This window comes from Pimephales promelas, chromosome 20 (assembly GCF_988280905.1).
Source record: "Pimephales promelas chromosome 20, fPimPro1.hap1.1, whole genome shotgun sequence".
Taxonomy (NCBI): domain Eukaryota; kingdom Metazoa; phylum Chordata; class Actinopteri; order Cypriniformes; family Leuciscidae; genus Pimephales; species Pimephales promelas.
The window spans coordinates 9887831-9907162 of NC_142788.1; the positions used below are offsets into that span (position 1 = coordinate 9887831).

At 39.1% G+C, this 19332-nt stretch overlaps 1 protein-coding gene across 1 annotated transcript; it reads right to left on the bottom strand.

The window, feature by feature from the left end:
• Window positions 1–762: 762 nt before the first annotated feature.
• Window positions 763–16678, bottom strand: csrp1a (cysteine and glycine rich protein 1a). Its single transcript, XM_039689899.2, has 6 exons — window positions 16538–16678; window positions 10648–10757; window positions 5717–5885; window positions 5149–5278; window positions 4923–5016; window positions 763–1036 (listed from the first exon to the last, which is right to left on the bottom strand). The coding sequence occupies exons 2-6, from the start codon at window positions 10754–10756 to the stop codon at window positions 960–962; spliced, it is 579 nt and encodes a 192-aa protein (XP_039545833.1). The 5' UTR covers window position 10757; window positions 16538–16678; the 3' UTR covers window positions 763–959.
• Between the last annotated feature and the right edge of the window lie 2654 nt (window positions 16679–19332).

Below are 19332 nucleotides of genomic sequence, written 5' to 3' on the forward strand. Positions count from 1 at the left end.
GTGAGTACTTAATGACTTAATTTTCATTTTTGGGTGAACTAACCCTTTAATACACTTCTTTCAAAAACGTACTTACCCCAAATGTTTTAATGGTAGTGTACATCCGTGTGAACAAAATAATTTATTAAAAACCAATGATGTTTTTTTTTTTTTTCCTGATGAGTGATACCCTAAATAACTAAATAATTAGCTTTTTTTTTTTTAAAAAGGCCAACTTAACAGTGTCCCAGATGTTGACGGGTAAAACACTCTTCTACAAAAAGGTACCAAGAGATACCATGAATAACTAGTAAGAAATACACACCAAAACTAGCAGTGCTTCCTTGCAAGGCACGTTCATTTTTATAACCGTTTTAAACATTTACATTCAGTTTAATGGACACAAATAAGAAAAGACACAATATTTTACTTCTATTTCCGAGCAGAATGCGTGTGTGGGATATTTTCCACTTACAATGAAATTAAATTTAGTGCATCTTTAGCCAGGAAGTGCTTGTGAATCATTCATGGTTTGAGCAGAGCTGAAGGGAACATTCTTTACAGTGATTAAAGCTCAAAGAAGCATGTGGTCAACTATAAACTGGATATGCAGATGCATTAGAGAACAGATGGCACATCGAAGCAGAGTAATACTGACGTGACAGCACAGCTCAGGTTCCACTAAAAACTCAAGTGATCGTCTTAGGTGAGCAGATTAAGTGTTTATCCCATGCTGTGTTTACATACTTGACATTCTTCCAAGCATTTGGCAGTGTTCAGGAGATGTTTATGGGTTTAAGACAATGACATGATGTCTTTTGGAATGTGTCATCTTGTTTAAGAAACAGACCGAAGCATCTGAACAATGGTTTCCTTCTCGACTGACGCTGGTTTCCTTTTTGAAGACACTGACATTCACATGCTGCTTCTACGGATGCTCACAATGGGGAATGTTTAGGAAAGGTTGTGGTGTAGGGAATCTATTGAGTGTGTGACAGCGCCCCAGCACCTTGGCCATATCCAAATCCTTTTGGTCCAAAGCTTTTGGCGTAGCAACCTGTGTAGGGCACAAGACGAGGAAGTTAATACGACACCATTACAATGGTAAAGGTTTTAATATGAGTGGTGTTCTCGCCATCATGATATACAGTAGGTGCTATTAGGGCAGAGGACACAGATTTCTCAAATCAATTCAAATTCTCACTGTAAAAAAAGTTGCCGCCTGACATTTTAAGTACAATCAATTCAATTAACCTGGCTAATATCTTAAAAAAAGTTGAAAATTGCTTAACTTTGTTTTGATAAGTTAAAGTAATGTAAAAAAAAACATGTTGTCAAGACTTGCTCCTTTTTACAGTAAGCTCTTGATTTGATTTGATTATGATTAGGATATATGTATCAGGTACAGTGTAAATTTTTCTTAAAGGGATACTTCACCTCTGGAAAGATGAATGTATTTAAAATGGGCCATTTGTGTAGAAGAAATGTGAAATTATTTTTGAATTTCTAGACTGAGAAAAGCCAGAAAATGTATTTTTGGCTTATGTGGATGAAAGACAACAACTCCCAGAATGCACTTGCTGCCCTAGGAGGCCACGCTTACCGGTAACAGAGCGCAGTAGTTGAACAACAAGTCTAGCCCACTAGTGAGTCTCTGTGATGAGTCTGCCCGAAAATGTGTTTCGAGATCGCCCAAAATCTCCGGGATTCGTTTTTTTGCGTTCTACAGTCACAATTCATTATTTTTATGTGGCGAGCAGGACGAGTGAGGGCCTCGATTACCAATGAGCGACACCTGTGAGACGCACCCGGTCATCAACAGCCAGACATGTCCAGGAAAAAGAGGATGGTAACCTCTACTACTCGGCTTTCTCCACAGAACAAGAGCCTGCTAGCTTAGCTTCCAAAAAAAGATGGCTGATGCTATGTGTACATTCTGTGAGTGAGATCTCGCCCTCTATGGGCGGGTTGAGGACCTGCGGGACAGAGACCCTACTACTGACTGTAGTCTTTAGCCTCTGGACAAAAAATCCGCAGATGAGGAAAAATGACGATTTTTGCGTCATCAGAGAATTTTTTCCAGACAAAAAAAATACATAAATCTCTCGTAGTAGGGAAATATGAGGGTGGAAAGCACCGTAATTTGAAAATACTACAGGTTTTCTACTAATACAAATTGAGTTGTATACAGTTAAATTGCACCTGAGGCAGTTCGCTAACGCTTTAAATTACAGCCCGGAAAGTACTGCGTAATTAAAGCAATTTTACAGCTTTAAAGCTATGGTATACGATGTTAAAAATCGGTCGAGACGGTAGGGAAGTTTTAAAAAACTCATCCCGCCCCTCCACACACACCCCCCTCCCCTCTGTGCTACCTGATCCCTGACGTATGTCACGTTTGAGTTCACGTCAACGCAAGATTAGCAACACATGAAATGTTCTAAACTCCCCACCACCATTATAATACTACTAGTATTGCTAAGGTTTTCAGTCATTGTTATTGCAGCACGCAGCGCATCTTGTTCAAATTCCGATCGGCTCGAACAGAAACCTCGAACAAGAAATATAATTTCTTTGAACCGCGATCGGCGATGCTAAACGGCTAACATTCCAATGCCGACCGGCAGCATGAGCAAGTTGTCAAACTAATAAAAAGTTGGGTTGCGGTTGGGTTGGAGACGCGAGCGCCAGGCGGAGTTTCAAGTGGAGCTGGTGATTGGATGAGAGCAGTTGACCAATATAAGCTGTGCGGCCGCACAGCTTACATTGGTCACCTTTTCTGCGGCTGTCCAGCCAATAGAGTGAATGGATTTTTTTAGTTCTTTTTTCTATTCATATTGTTAGGATTGTACTATATAACCATAACCAGCATCTAAACGAGGATATTAATAATGAACAATCTTTGAAATCGTATACCCTAGCTTTAACCTGTAATTATAGTGTACCTATAACGTACTTGCAATGTAAGTTTAAGGGAACAATATTTTAAGTTTGGGGAATAAAGAGGTAACAACAGGAGAATTAATAAAATGATTTATACTGTAAGTATTATATAACTAAGGGGGTTTTATTCTATTAATATGATACAACAATCTTACACGTGGGAGCAATTTAGCAAGAACATACAGTGTGTGCCTTTTTGAAATAACGGTGAACCAGTACATACTGTATACGTTTTTAAAAATTACAGGGTACATATCTATGCATTTATAAAGTAATCTTTTTAACAAAAGTGCACTGAAAACGAAAACTATTGCAATTTTTGCTTAAATATTGGGGAAAGATACTCTTGTTGTAGTGGTGCTTGTTACCCTCTTGTTCCATGTAGTTCCAGGGTAAGTGTGACATTGCGGGCCGTAAATTAAAGTGGTGCTTGTTACCCTCTTGTTCCATGTAGTTACTGGGTAAGTACAATAAAATAAAAATCCATACACACATTCTTATATCACTCACTCGGAAACCTTTATTTATTATACAAGCACCACTTACCATGTAGCATGAAACAAGATATATTTCCCCATTTAAAAAAATTGCAATAGAGCTTTTCTTGCCTTGAAACATGTTAACTTAAATATCTGTACTTTTGCAAAAAAAAAAAAAAAAAAATGTATAAATGTAGATATGTACCCTGTAATAAAAAAAAACAAACAAAAAAAACTATACAGTACGTATTGGTACACAATTATTACAAAAAGGTATGCAGTGACTGTTCTTGCTAAATTGCTCCCACATGTAAGATTGTTGTAATAAGATCCCCTTAGTTCAATAAGACTTACAGTATATGTATTTTTTTTATTTCTCCTGGTTGTTACACCCCTTTATTCCCCAAACTTTACATATTGTAAAGTTATACTTATACTTACTTACAAGTACTTTATAGACCATTTCACAAGATGTAAACAACACTGGTCCAGAAGCACTTCCTGTTTCAGTTTTTAACACTACATAAAAGCTGGGATAAAATACAACCAACAGAACATTTAAAACTGAATCAAAAAGTTAAACAAACATCTTTAAGATGTTTTCTTTACATGTGAAATAAAGAAAACAGTTACAAACTGAAACAGGAAGTGCTTCTGGACCAGTGTTGTTTACATCTTGTGAAATGGTCTATAGGTACATTATAATTATCGAAATTACTCTGTAAATTTCTGTTAATTAGTACTTTCCGGGCTGTAATCTAAAGCGTTACTGGCAGTTTTTTCTGCCAGAGATTTATTCATCAAGGAGACATCTCTCACATATTAAAAATATATTGAAAATGTAATATACTGCATTTATTTATAAATTCTCCTCTCTAGAGTTAGTTTGTCTTTATGGACAAAAACTGGCTTTCCTGAGGGAAATGTATCTACTAGACAATGTTATGCTGTTTTTTTGATGATTATAAATCTGCGTTTGAAACACTGAGCAATTACATGAGACAGTATATATTTCAGTAAGTTCTTTATCGTTCAACATACCTTCTGATGTTTATTCATGTTTGTTCTGTGCTATAACTAGAGGTAAAGAGGAATAGACGATCCGTTTCGCTATAACCGTGGCGGCAACAGTGACATTAAAGCACGCCAAAATGGCATTTATTATTTGAATGATGTGATAAAACTCAAAAAATGTGAATGCTGAGACTTTGTTACGTATTAAAAGTAACAAAGCACAACGCTTACTGCGATTTTTGGAAGGGAGGTGCTCTACAGTGTCATTTTCAATCAAGTTTTGTTCATGCATCACCTGAAAACAGTAAAGACTGAAAGATTGATCAGAGGAAGAATCGATATCGATTCTTTAAAAAGAAGATTTTGACTTCTCTCGATGCAATTTGCGAACATTTTCTGAACATTTTTTTAGTGCGTCATGCCCTTGTTAGGGTGTTCTGTGTGGTTTCTAGGTGGTTGCTTGGCAAGAACCGCTAAAAAGAGACAGGATAAGATTGGATACTCTGCCTTTGCAGAAGATTTCTCCATCTTTGTCAGCTAAAGTTGTAGATTCCAGCCCCTTTCCACATTTCGCACACCGGAAACAACCCTTGTGCCATGCCTGCAGAGGAAGGAACACAACAGTCGCTCAACGAAGACCATGTCCAAAGCTTACAGAACCGTAAATGGTGGCTTATTTAATTTTGGTGCGCCACCACAGCATTTCCTCCCGCCGCTTCTGCTTTCGGCTTACATTTCCTGCCCCTATGACTTTTTCAGCCGCGTAGACGGCCTTGCTACACCGTGGACAAACATCAGAGCTGCCGAACTTTTGAGCAAACTTGGATGTGTTGGGGTTATTGGTGGGCCGGTGCTCTTGAGGCCTGCATTCAAGAGACACAGTACACACCAATCAGAGGATGAACATTGACAGTGGTTCCCCACAAAATTTAAATTCCGTGATTTAACAAAACACAAAATAAGTTGTTTTGAAGAATGTTCATGCTGCTCTTTTCCATTCAATGAAAGCGGAAAGGGACCAAGAGCTGTCAAGCTAAACAAAAAGGGCAAAAAAAACGATATTATAATATTATAAGTGGCCTTTATAACTTGTGTGCTATATTCCAAATCATTGAAAGAGCAGCTTGGATGCATTCATAGCAGAGCATTCAAGACGTATAAAGTAGTGGGTTGCTTCGTACAGTGAGCGGATCTTGGCCAGAAAAACCGTACACTCTGATAGTCAAAAGTCTGGTCTTGCAAGACTCAAATATGAAGTGATATTTAAGAATCAAAATGCAAAGCAGGTGTATTTTTCTCACTCCTCGGCTTTAATGCCCAGCGACTCTCCTTTGTCCATGCTCAGAGTTCCTGCACCAGCGCCGTAGCCGTAGCCTTTGGGCCCGTATTTTTTGCCGTAACAGGCCTTGCAGTAGATCTCATCCTCATGGACGGCCACGGTAGTGCTGTCTAGATTTTTCCTGCACACCACTGAAATGACAATGAGTGAAATGACAATGAGTTACTGTTGCTTTAGGCAATTTAGTAGATCAAGTGTGTTGAGTGGGAGGATATCATATATGATTGTTAGAAAGATATATATTTTTAGATGAGAAACTATGAATATGTTGTGTTTTATATTAGACAATAATTGTACAATTGCTTTCTTCTGATACATTGACAGAGTAGATCGATAGAGGCTATTATACTGTGTTAGTTTTGTGAATTTTGCAATCCTACAGCTTTGTCTCTAACTCCTTGGCAGGGTCCTGTGTTTGAGTTTTTTCATTAAAAGGCCTTTGAGTTTCGTCCTCCCCTGCCGACAGTCTGTCTGGAATGCAGATTCCTTTGAGGGCCCAATGCAGGGTAATATTAAACCTCATATAGTGGCTTAAGATGAACAGAAGAGGGTGCCAGAAAACAGCCTTTACTTCACATACAGTAGTAGTCTGAAACTGTTGGACAAATACTGCTCGTACCACCTGCCTGATTCACATACTATCTAGAATTAGAAGTAGTTTCACCCAAATCAGATGTATTATATTTTAAATGTAAGAACAAATTAAGTAATAATGAATTAATGAATGGTAGTGATTTTAGCTAGATGTTAAAGGGATAGTTCACCTGCTGTCATTAAAGTAGTTCACTTTAAAAAAAAAAATTAAAAAAAAACTTTTGCTGATAATTTACTCACCCCCATGTCATCCAAGATGTCTGTGTCTTTCTTTCTTCAGTCAAAAAGAAATTAAAGTTTTTGATGAAAACATTCCAGGATTTTCTCCATATAATGCACTTCAATGGGAACCAAACGGTTCAAGGTCCGAAAGACAGTTTCAGTGCAAACTGCAAACTGTTCAAAGGGCTTTAAACAATTCCAGACGATGAATAAGGGTCTTATTCAAGCGAAACGATCGCTCATTTAAAAAATAAAGTTTTATAAGCACAAATGCTCGCCTTGCTCTGTTTTGTGATGAGCGTTCGTGACTCTCCTGTTAGAACTCGTTCATCAAAATGAACAAATTATTTTTCGAGTCATGACTCGAAAGGTCCTAGATAAGACCCTTATTCATCGTCTGGAATCGTTTAAAGCCCTTTGAACAGTTTGCAGTTTGCACTGAAACTCTCATTTGGACCTTGAACCGTTTGGTTCCCATTGAAGTCCATTATATGGAGAAAATCCTGGAATGTTTTCAACAAAAACCTTAATTTATTTTCGACTGAAGAAAGAAAGACATGGACATCTTGGAAGACATGGGGGTGAGTAAATTATCAGCAAATGTTTTTACTAAAAGTGAACTACTCCTTTAATTACTCGCCCTCATGTCTTTCCAAACCTTCTTTCATCTTCAGAACGAATATAGATCTTTTTTGATGAAATCTGAGAGCGTTCTGTCTCCTCAATGACAGCCTATGCAACTACTGTACCACTTTCAAGATCTTCAATTGTGTTCCAAAGATGAGAGAAAGTCTTACGGGTTTGGGACGACATGAGAGAAGTAATTAATGACAGAATTTTCATTTTTGGGTGAGCTATCCCTTCTTTATTCTCCCTTGCAACAAAACAGTCTGTGATATCAAGGCAATTTTATGACATGGATGTGTTCCTATATTGGTGTACTGCTGTTTCACACACACAAAAGTACTTCTCCTTTAACAAAAACCAAACATTTTATTGTTTGGTGTGTACACTATGAAACAACCAAAGTGTGTCAGTTTGTTCTTTCAGCACAGCTTTCAAAGCATTCAGGCATAGATTTGTCATTTTAGCACAATGTGTTGTGCCTTCTATTGTACAAAAGATGATAATTATCAACAGACAAATCGTCACTGTCCGATGAAAAACGCGTATGTCCATTTTGCCGATTTTGAGATTTTTTGACGGATAGAATGTCCGGGTTCGTTTCTGTATACAGCATGCTTCACATTATCTAAATGACCAATGAAAAGTTGTGTCATCTGATTTCCACGTATATCCATTTGCTGTCAAAGCTGTCAATCACGCTGCGTATCTCCTCGCCCTGTGGAGGCATCTCGCCGGTCTCGTGAAGTTTCATCTCTGAAAGCTCAACATTAGATTGCCGGATAACACTGTGAGGTAAAGTATCATCAAACTTTTGTTTTTGACAACTGTTCTCAAGACTTTCCTTTACAGTAGGCCTAACTTTATCGAGGTAAACGTTTCCCCCTTATGCCAGACATAGTGGAGTGGAGTGGCAAAATTACGGTAGGATTGTGTAAACAAAAGTATCAGTCTAGCATCGCCATGTCAGTGTATTGATTCATTGTCTCTTCATAGTTTGCAAGAGACATTTAATAAACTGAGCGTATTTGATAAACTGAGCGTAGCCTACCCAGACAGCAAACTGACATTGAATCAACGTGGAAACGACGTCTCTCATGACATTGAAACAACGTTGATTTTGCTCATCGAATTAACGTTGAACCAACGTCAGACGCGGCATTCTTCAAAGCTAAATGAAAATCGAAAATTGGTTTGCTTTCATAACGTTGAAACAACACGTTGATTTCAAGTTGATTTTCCGCTAGTTTTGAAAGAATGACGCGTCTGACGTTGGTTCAACGTTAATTCGATGAGCAAAACTATGTCAGATCAACGTTGTTTCGATGTCATATTTCCACGTTGATTCAATGTCAGTTTGCTATCTGGGTATTCATCTGTCAATATGAAACGCGATTTGGTCATTCTAATTAATGATCGGAAGAACGCGTATCGACCCCCGTTACTGTACACAATATGCACGTATGTCCATTTAAACTCGATTTTGGGTCAAATGTGGATTATATCATGACACTGGCAAGAATATGGTTACATTTAAAGATGTTGTACCAAGCATGACAACGTTACGTTCAGCTGCTTTTGAAATTACGTGTTTTTTTCACTTCCTGAAAAGTAACCGTTTTGAACAAACGTGAGTTTCATCAGGCAGTGACGAAGTGATGTATTAAAGGAGCCGTATGTAACATTGTGGCAAGAACTGGGACTGCAATCACTTTCAAATTACCGTAGAGCGATGTATCCCCTCCCCCCTGACTCGAGGTTGCCAGATATGCTGCAGGATCCAACAGGTTTTTTTTTTTATCTGACACGTCTGTATCTGCAGCCGTGGTAACTAGAGCAGAGCTGGCAACCCGGATGCTACAACACTACTGACTTCGTGATTGGTAGATTGGTGGAGGGCGGAGCATCAGACCAAAACACAACATGACAGTTGAGGGCTGCAACTTCGATTTTTAAATGACAACATCCTGGCCGGACTACTGTTGTCAGTGATATAAGTAGAAGAAATGAACATGATTTCTTAATGTTTAGTAACATATCCAACATGACATCATGACTTTTGCGTAAACATGCACGCCACTTTCGAGTCAGGTGGCGTGTTATCTCTACGCATTTTGAGCTATCCGCGTGTATGCGTGTATGTCTACGCCATTAACGTCCGCGTCATTCACAGTCAAACACGCAGTCAAATCTCCAGTCATAAATGCCATTAACCCCAGTGACGGTTAAGTTTAGGGATGGGGTTGAGGTAAGTCATATCTTTTTTTTACCTAGGATGGTAAGGGAACAGTCATAAATGCCATTAACCCCAGTGACGGTTATGCCAAGTTCACACTACAGGATTTTAAGCCCGATTTATGCCCGATTTGCAAATCGTTGAGTCGCCGACAGGTCAGGGTGTTATCGCGTGCAAATCGCGGGGGATTAGCGGACGATGAACGCTTCCCAATCTGTTAGTATGAAAGAGCCAACAACGCAGCGAAAACACTCGCAGATGCCTCACAGACTCGTCGCCGAACCCAGAAAAATATCTAGCCTGCTAGATATCCAGAGCCGTCGCGTGACTCAAACTCAGTGATGTCATGGGTACAGCCAATCATAGCAACGCATGGGTTGAGGACACCAGGTAAATCTTCTCTTTTTTTTTTTTGCATTTTTTTCCTCAGAGAAGATCGTAGCGCAAACAGTGTGCAGCACTAGTTTCTGTCTGACGTCCATATTCACGTGTTGTGTGCTCTTCTTCGCTGGGTATAATTGGCACAATATTTATTTATTTACTGCATGTTTTTTCGTGACAAAACGTGGTTTGTAGACAAGATAAAATCGTTGAGTGACAGAGTTGTTGTCAACTCGTTATTTATTTGATTATTTTCAGGATTTAGACCGTAGCATAGTACTGAAACAGCTCTCATTGAGTCACAAATGATTTGCTCTTATCATCCGATCGTGGTTGTATCTCTATGCAGTGCGTTGTCAACTCGTGTAGTGAGTTACCTCCTGTTGTGGATCAATCACGTTGTGTTGTGTGGTGTGAACAGCTAAAAACTTGAACACTCTTGATTTCACTGACAGCAAGTTTTGTAGTGTGAACCGCACAGTTCAGCCCGACGTTTTAAAATCATGTAGTGTGAACTAGGCTTTAGGTTTAGGGACGGGGTTGAGGTTAGTCATATATTTATATAACTTTAAGTCAACGGCGTTCATAAACACGCTGAAAGGCGATTATGCGTCTTGATAGCACGACAAAAATGGAAATACGAATTGGCGTGTCATACACACGCTACTTCATGAGATCAGTCTGACATATCAGGGGCAGTTTATTATTTGAAATACACTTCTTACATACAGCTCCTTTAAGAATGCCTTCGGTAAACTTTGTTAAACAAGCTGATCTACTGAACCTGTGTGGACTCGAGTCAAGGCACTGGACACAGGGAAAAGAACAGGACTTACTGCACAGGAAACAGGATCTGTGGAAGCTCCGTCCTTCACACTGCACTTCCTCTGCAAAGTACACTGTTTTCTGGCAGCAGCCACATTTGTTTCCACCCCCAAGAGGCATCCTGAAACAAACACAGCAGAGTAGCTCACAACATGTGTCCTGAAATCACCTACTTTTTGGTTCAGGGGACCTGAACCAAAACAACAAGCTTGTGCTGCGTTCACGCCATGTCATAACCGTATTTATGAGATGACTTCTACCCGGAGCTGTTCACATCCTCAGGCTTGGATTTATGCATTTATATGTCAACACGATCAACGCTGAAATGAATCTGCAGCAGTCAAGTTTTACAGGTCAGAGCTCTTTAAGTTGTTTATGTTCATTATTATTGTAATGTAATGTTACATGCTTTGAGACATGATGTAGTTTAACGCAGTCTCTCGTGAGGCTTTTCAGAATCTGCTGTGTGTTCATGTGTTTTGGAGGAGGCGTGGCTTTAGAGATGCTCTGAAGGGAGGGTGGGATCTCATGCTTTCAAAGCTAAAAACAATTCACCTTTGGCTAAGCCCCGCCCCCCTTAGTTACTGTTGCTACTTCCGTCAAACTTCATCTGGGCTCGTATCAACATGCTTGGTATCAACATGGCTTATGCTGTGACAGCTCTTCCTGCTGAAATGTTATCAAACTTTTATAAAGCAGCAAATAAAGTGTCCGAGACAAAAGGGGCTGCAATATGCGTTCGAAGGCTATATTCAAGACATACAGGTGAAACGCAAGAAACAGCAAGGCATCCAAATAGAGGCAAAAGCATAACGTTACCGGTCACAGTCAAGAAATGAACCACCGCATATCCTACTAATTGAGACGGAGGCTGGGACTAACAATATCAGGGAGCAACACTGTTCATGCAAAGCTGGGTAGGTCTCTATTCACTTCTATAATCGTTATTACAAAGCAAACGGACTACACGAGTATATCGTTGTATTTATTAGCAGCGTGTGCTATCTAACGTATCAACTACCGGTGTGAGAACCGAAATCATAACCTAAAAAAACATTATAAAACTCTCTAACTATAACTTCACAGTAAGGTTAGAAGCATGAAAGATGTGCTTGTTGATCTTTGCGGGGTTTAGCTGACCGAGGACGTCCACACAGTTTCATACAAAGACGACACTTGTCAGGATTTGACTTCGGTATTGGGAAGGAAAAAAAATGGACACCCCCCTCAAACCTCTCTGGGAAACGCTTATCTGTGTTATAAATGCCCCACGCACAACGTTTAACCATATTTTTGATAAAACTACAACGGTAATAGCCTGCCGAGACCAAAAATATGAGAAGCCTGTGTTGAAAGTCAATGGAGCGCTGTGAAAAAGTGTCCGACCTCTGTGGGAGCTCATTTTTGGCTGCGCTGTGATTGGTAAATCTACATTCTAGGGCGTGGCCTAGCCAAAGGCGAATTGGCTTTAAGCACTGCTGCACTACTTCCTGAACTTCAGCCAGCACTTTTGTTTCCTGTCTTCCATTATTGGACAAACTGATTAATCCAGGTGTGTCTGAGGATTGTTGTTGTGACTAGTGAGGCCAGGCACACCTGGATTAATCCGTTTGTCCAATAATGGCAGACAGGAAACAAATGAGCTGGCTGGAGTTCAGGAAGTAGTGCAGCTGCGCATAAAGCCATTTGAGGCCATTGAGAAGTTTGGACTTTCAAAAGCAAATACTTGTTGTGACTCCAAGGTACAGCTTGACCTTCACCATGCCCCTTTATGGGCTTTATCTGATCACAACTGACCTCTAAACCCCCCACGCTTAGCTTTGAATATTGCTTCGATGCGGTTTTCAAGCTAGTGTTCATTAAGGCCACTGCACTTTGGTATTTTTTAGACATGGGACAGTCTTGCACACTTACTTCCTGTCTCGTGCACATGCTTTCAAGTGGCCAAGAACGCAAGTGTGGGTATTTGGAAAGGCCTTGAATATATTCGATCTCATGTGGGTGGGAACTGGGAATATAGATTGAACCTGACCTGGCTCATGGTCTTATCAAGCGAAAAGATCGCTCATTTTAAAAAAATAACAAAGTTTAAGTTTTATAAGCTCAAATGGTTAGTGACTCTCCTGTTCGAACTCGTTCATCAAAATGAACAAATCTTTTTTTCGTGAATCATGTCATTTGGTTGATTCAACGAACGAAATGAACTAATTGAATGGGAAAAAGATTTGTTCATTTTTATGAACGAGTTTGAACAGGAGAGTCACGAACGCACATCACAGAACAGAGCAAGGCGAGCATTTGAGCTTATAAAACTTAAACTTTGTTATTTTTTTTTTAATGAATGGTCGTTTCGCTTGATAAGACCCTTATTGATCATCTGGAATCTTTTAAAGCCCTTTGAACAGTTTGCAGTTTGCACTGAAACTGTCTTTTCGACCTTGAACCGTTTGGCTCCCACTGAAGTCCATTATATGGAGAAAAATCCTGGAATGTTTTCATCAAAAACCTTAATTTCTTTTCGACTGAAGAAAGAAAGACATGGACATCTTGGATGACATGGGGGTGAGTAAATTATCAGCAAAAGTTTTTTTTTTTTTTTTTAAGTGAACTACTCCTTTAAATCTTTTATTGCAATTCTTTCTTATCACATAACTAAACTAACAACACAAACTAACTGCACAGAAGTAGAACCTACAAGGCTTTCTTATGTGTAGGCGTAAATTCAGCAACCTACACATGAAACACTACTTTATCTTATAAGTGTTCATATTTACTTCACATCTGCACCACAACTTCCCAATCGCCTACATCTTTGGCACACTGCCTGTTTTATTTATTGGTCAACTATCAAAATCTGAGCAGAGTGGATGCCTTTATTATTACATTCTAGTGAAGAGCAGATCTGGATTGATTTAAGTGTAAATACGCAGCAGTCATAACTTTTATTCAGAGCCTACACTGAGACAGCGACACAAAACAAAGCATGATAAGTGTTATGTTTCCAACATGCCTATAGATTGACAGTGATGTGCCTCTGATCTTCCAACACATTTTCATCCTTTGGCGTCATATAGGTGACGCCATATGACATTTTGTCAAAATACAACGCATATGGCACCCTTTAGCGTCAAAATAACATGCATTGTTATGGGTAGGTTTAGGTCTGGGGTAGGGTCTACGTCTCATATTGATGCTAAAGGATGCCAATCACCTGTATGACACCTTGGGTTCTCCGTGTTATATTGACACTAAAGGGTGCCATGTGCGTAGTTTTTCGACGAAATGTCATACGGCGTCACCTATATGACACCAAAGGATGAGAACAGGCTCGGCCTTCTGTAATTCCTTAGAAAGGTCTGATAGATTTTGGCCATAAAAGGGCTTGTTGGTTGTAATCGAGACATTCCTGCATAGTTCTGATGTCTCCAGTCTAAACACTAACTCCGGCCCCTGACTCCAAACATGTTGGGTTGTCAAGGATGTGAGGAAATGACACACAGCCGCACATTCTGATAACGTTCTCTAGTAGAGTAATACAGAGACTGAATGCTCTCTTATGGCCATTTCCTTCCTATTGCAAAACTACATGCTTTTCTCATGGTGCATCAGAAGTTCATAAACTTTAAAATTGGCCAGACTATAAACAAAGCCAGATTTGTGGACATTTGACAGTATTATGATAATTCTGTGAAATTGTTTTAGCCAGTGGTCTAGCTGAATCTGATTTAATCTACATTACACTTCGTGTGATATCCGAATTCTCAGAGTTTTCTGGATGGCTAATCCGCACTGTGCTGCATTAGTTTCATTTACATATGAGGAAAGCCAAGGTCATGTCTCCAAGCTTGCCAACAAAAGTCATGAACCCAGATAAGGTCTAAACTCCAACCTACCAAAAGAAACAGCAATATTTTACAAAAACACACAACTATTGTAAGAATAGGGCCATAGGTGGTGGGTGAACTAACTCCAGGATAAAGATAGGAGTTGCGCTTCCCCTTTCAAAACATATTTATACAGTATTTCCTTAAAATAGTTTCAGTTACACGTCACCGCAAAACACATCCCAGCGTAAACACTCCTGATAAATTATTTGTTACAAGACCATTACAAACCACTGTTCATTTGAACAGAAAAGCATCCATACTGTATGTGGGATTGGCATGGCAGAAAGCGTGCAAAGAGCGCTTAGATCATTGTGATCTCACAAAGTTCTATTACAATAAATGAAGCTGAATGCACAATGAATCTCTTAGAAACCACAACTCAGAATCCCCTTATCCCCTTAGTTTTTGTTCACCTCTGTTTGGCATTGCATTCAAGTAGTCAACAGATATGTTTGTGATTGGCTACATTGCTCAACACTTCAAAAATGTGCTGTAATTAGAAACTATTGGCGTCCTCCAGAGCGCAAAAGCAGATTCGCACACTGTAAAAAAATATTGTAGTTTTAACTTAAAAAAGTAAGTAACCTGGGTTGCCTTAATTTTAACTTCGTGAGTTAATAGAATGAAGGAGATTGATTTAATCATCAGAAACTCAAAATTATTTGTTATCTGAACTAAATAAATTATTTAAGTTGATTTGACAAAATAAAAAAAATGTTGTGATTACTACACTGTAAAAAATATTGTTGGTTTAACTTTAAAAAAAGTAAGTAACCTGGGTTGCCTTAAAATTTTAAGTTGATTGAACTGGAAAAAGTGAGTTAACACAATGAAGGAGATTAATTTAATCATCAGAAACTCAAAATAATAAGTTATCTCAACTAAATAAATTATTATAAAGTTGATTTGACAAAAGAAAATATGTTGTGATAACAAATCTTGAAAATATTTTTTTAATTCATTTTTTTTGTTCAATATTTTTTTTTTACTGGATCGTTGGCCAAATATGTTTTGCTGCAATGTACTATTTATTACAGAGACAACTGATCCTAGACACATTGAGTTACATGTGAAATGTTATAATGGTAGTTAATATTAGCACATTGGAATAAAACTCACTTAATTTCTCACACAACGTATAACAATTATGCTCGAACTTTAAAAAATGTATATTTTCCCACATTGTTACACTCGCTTGTCCCACCTTGTTACAACAACTTGGATATAAATCTTTCATTATGCTATGTTATTGTATTGTATTCAGATTTTTAATTATCTACTTTTTTTTTTTCATTTACCACAGGTTTTGTTTTTTTCTTTTTGCAACTTATTGATAGTTGGGCTCGTTGGTCTGAGCGTATGCAATTCATTTTTTTTGGGGGGGGGATACGCTTGAATGAACTTTTTAAAGTGGCATAAGCTCTATATTAATAGGCCTACAAGCTACCATCAATCAGTTACCAAAATAAATAAGCTGTGCTAACTGAAAGAAAACAAGTTGACAGAAATATTGAATCCCATATTTGTTGATAATAATGTGAGATTAACCATCATCTTAAAAGACCAAGAACACCAAATTAGGTAAAGGATTTTCAACATAGCACAAGGGTTTTTTAATGAAAGCTCTGTTAAAAGTCTAGGTCTTCTTTTTGAGAATCTTGGTCAAATTGTTCCTTCTCAGACTGAATGATTTTTAAAGTATAGTTATTCTAGAAAACAAGACTAGACAAGTCACATTCCTGATTTCAGGTTAGAAAAGGTAGTTTGTAACTGTGAAAGAGAAGAATTGGACTTATATAAGTAGGTTCACAAAAGTTGCATCTTCTCTGCCAGGAATTTTGTCAGCTCAACAAAACCGAACAGTTCTGATGAGGTGGAAAGAATTTAAAGAATTTCTGGTAACCAAAACCTCAAAAAGCCTCATGAGCTGCACAAAAAATTGCAGAGCCATTGCACAAGAGAAGCGGAAATAGCATGCAGGGGATAAAATAATACACCGTGAAGAGCTTCTTACCTGAAGTGATCGTTGATAGGTATGTGGATATGGACAGAAAATCTACACTCAAAGTCCAACAGACTGTGGGAATGAGAACAGCTTCTTCTGTCCTAACATGCAGCGGTGGAGGGTCTGTGTCAAACTTTAGTACAGGAGCTCAGGGTGGGGCGGGAAGTGAGCTGTGTTGTTAAAGGAACAGCACTACCTCATGACCCTGCAGTGTGTTTGCTCTCAGACATTCATCCTAAAAACAACCTGTTACACACTGGCGCTCTGAGACAGGAGGGAAAAAAGGATTATTATTTCTTATAGGTTTAATGCAGTTGCTCTTTCGTATTTCAGACTTGAGATGGAAATATGAATAAAGAAGACATATTATGCCCCCCCTTTACAAGATGTAATATAAGTCTCAGCTCTTCCCAGAATGTGTCTTTGAAGTTTCTGCTCAAAACATCCCATAGATTTGTTACACTATTTTGTAAATGGCCATTTTTGAGTTAAAGGTGCCATATGGAATAATTGAGGTAAAAATATCCAAAAAATGAGCTACACACATCAAAAGAATGAGAAGAAATAAGTGCAATGATGTCATTAAAAAACTGGCAAGTTATAGTGCTGCCGAGATATAACCTAAATTAGCATGCTAAATTATTAGCCCCGGCCCGGCAGGTGTCGTAATACCAGTTTCAGCCATGGGAGGCGGTATGCGGGCGGGCAACGCTACCACCAGCCAAACTGCAGTAACACGAGTAAGTCGCGCTCGCGCCGGCTTGTGTGTACTTGAACCTGATGTCATGTCGTGATGTCGTGTGGAAATACAGCCCGCTACTAAATTTCAGTTCAGGGATGAGTTTAATAAATGATTGGTCGATATTATGCATGAGGAATACATTTTGGTAAGTTGTAGTATACTGTATCTTTCAACAGTGTTCGTGTTCTTTTACCATTTGCTAGTAGAGATGATCGGTTCACGTGCGTTAGGGATCTGTCGTCTAACATTTACAAGCGCCAAAACTGCATTTATTGTTTGAATTGCGTAATAAAATTAACAGAATCCGAGAGCTGAGATCGGTCTCTGTGTCCTTTTCTGTGCATGACAAAATGGATGTGGCGTGAGAGTGTGTGAAAAGTTGTGTGTCTCACGGTGAATTTGTGAGAGTTGGCAGCTCTGAAAGGCGCTAGCTTGGTCCACATCAGGGAATGCTGTCTGTCAAATTAATTCAAACTAATGATAAAAATGTAACATGAACAAAACGAATACCATAAACTAAAAATGCCTGGGCTTTAATTTTCCCATATCGTCGAAATGCACCGGCTTGTCTATGAGATGGCCTTTATAATTTAGTATTGAGATGTTGTTCATTTAGTCTCTAATCTCTGAAAATCTCCAAATGATCCACGTGAAACTGCGGTCTTCCAACCTTTTACTTTTAGTTTTACTGATTAATATGCGCGAGGGAGACCCGCTCGCCCGTGTTGTTTGAACGCGGCCGCGGAGGTATTTTTCTGGAGGTATACTGACCCCATCTGGTATGGAATATGGTGTATGATTTGATTTTTTATCCCAGAGGGCACCTTTAAAGCAAAACATGTTGTTTTCGTGCATGTATCTTTAAATGCAAATGAGCTGCTGCTCCCCATCCCCCTATCCAGAGAAGTGATGTGCTTTTAAAGCACATCCTTTGGATACTCTGTCAAAAACGCACAAATTGTCTCACGTGAGATTGCAGTTCTTCGTCGTTGTTAGTTATTATTTGCATTGTTTTAAAGCCATGTCAGTTTAAAGGCACACTGTGGAACTTTTCAACCTTTATAATATATTACCAAAACCCATTGAGATGGTACATCGACTCACAATAGTTTAAATGACACGTCTGCCGTAGCCTGAAGGTGGCTGTATCGCTTTTACTAGCACTATGTAACTTCAGGTTTCGGGTAGGAACCCGAGCACAAACAGAACTACAAAATTTCGACCGCTTCACGGCATACGTCACTTCCCCCACCACCCCCAACTTCCTCAGATTCTGACGTGAGTGCTCAACTCGTGTTTGATTGACGTCTGTATGTTTTCGTCATGGCCGAACCAACAGCTACAAGGAAGAAGGCAAAGGTTTTGTCAGAGGACACTAAAAAATAGAAAAAGGGAGAGTGACAAATGAAAAGCCAGGACAAGGATCAACATTGGTCCAGCTTTCGCTCACTGGCATGAGCTAAAGGAGGAGGAAGGTTGCCCGACCAATGCTGATGCTTGCCTGTCATAGACTGTAAAAAATATGGACAAAGTGTCTGTGACGTCACCCATAGACTCTCTGAAGAACGGGTTTGAAGCTGTTTATGGGGGGTATGGGCGGCGCCATACTGGAAAATCTTGGAAAATACAAAATACAAAAGTTTCAGAAAGGATACAGAGGTGGTATGATGTGTTGTGTCAGATCATGACCGAGACGTCAAATTCACTCGGTGCAGCCCGTTTTTAGCTGTCAATCAAAGTTAACCGCCCTTATTTGTCATATGTTATATATCTAACTATGATCTAAACTAACGAGTTAGAAAAAAATTCACCCCCCTCACAGTTGTCAGGCACGCGGAACATATTAAAGATTACAATAAAAGTCCATGGGACCAAACTGTAAACATATGAATTTATGTTGTGAAAACGGACATTATAACATGACGTCTATGGATATTTGCTCCCTTTTGGGACCGGCCTCTAGCGGATTTGAGATTATCGCAATTCCGGGTAGGCTTCATCTTTCAGATTAGAATGTTGCTGCTTGTTGCCTGCACACAAATGCCGTTTCCAAGTTGACCCT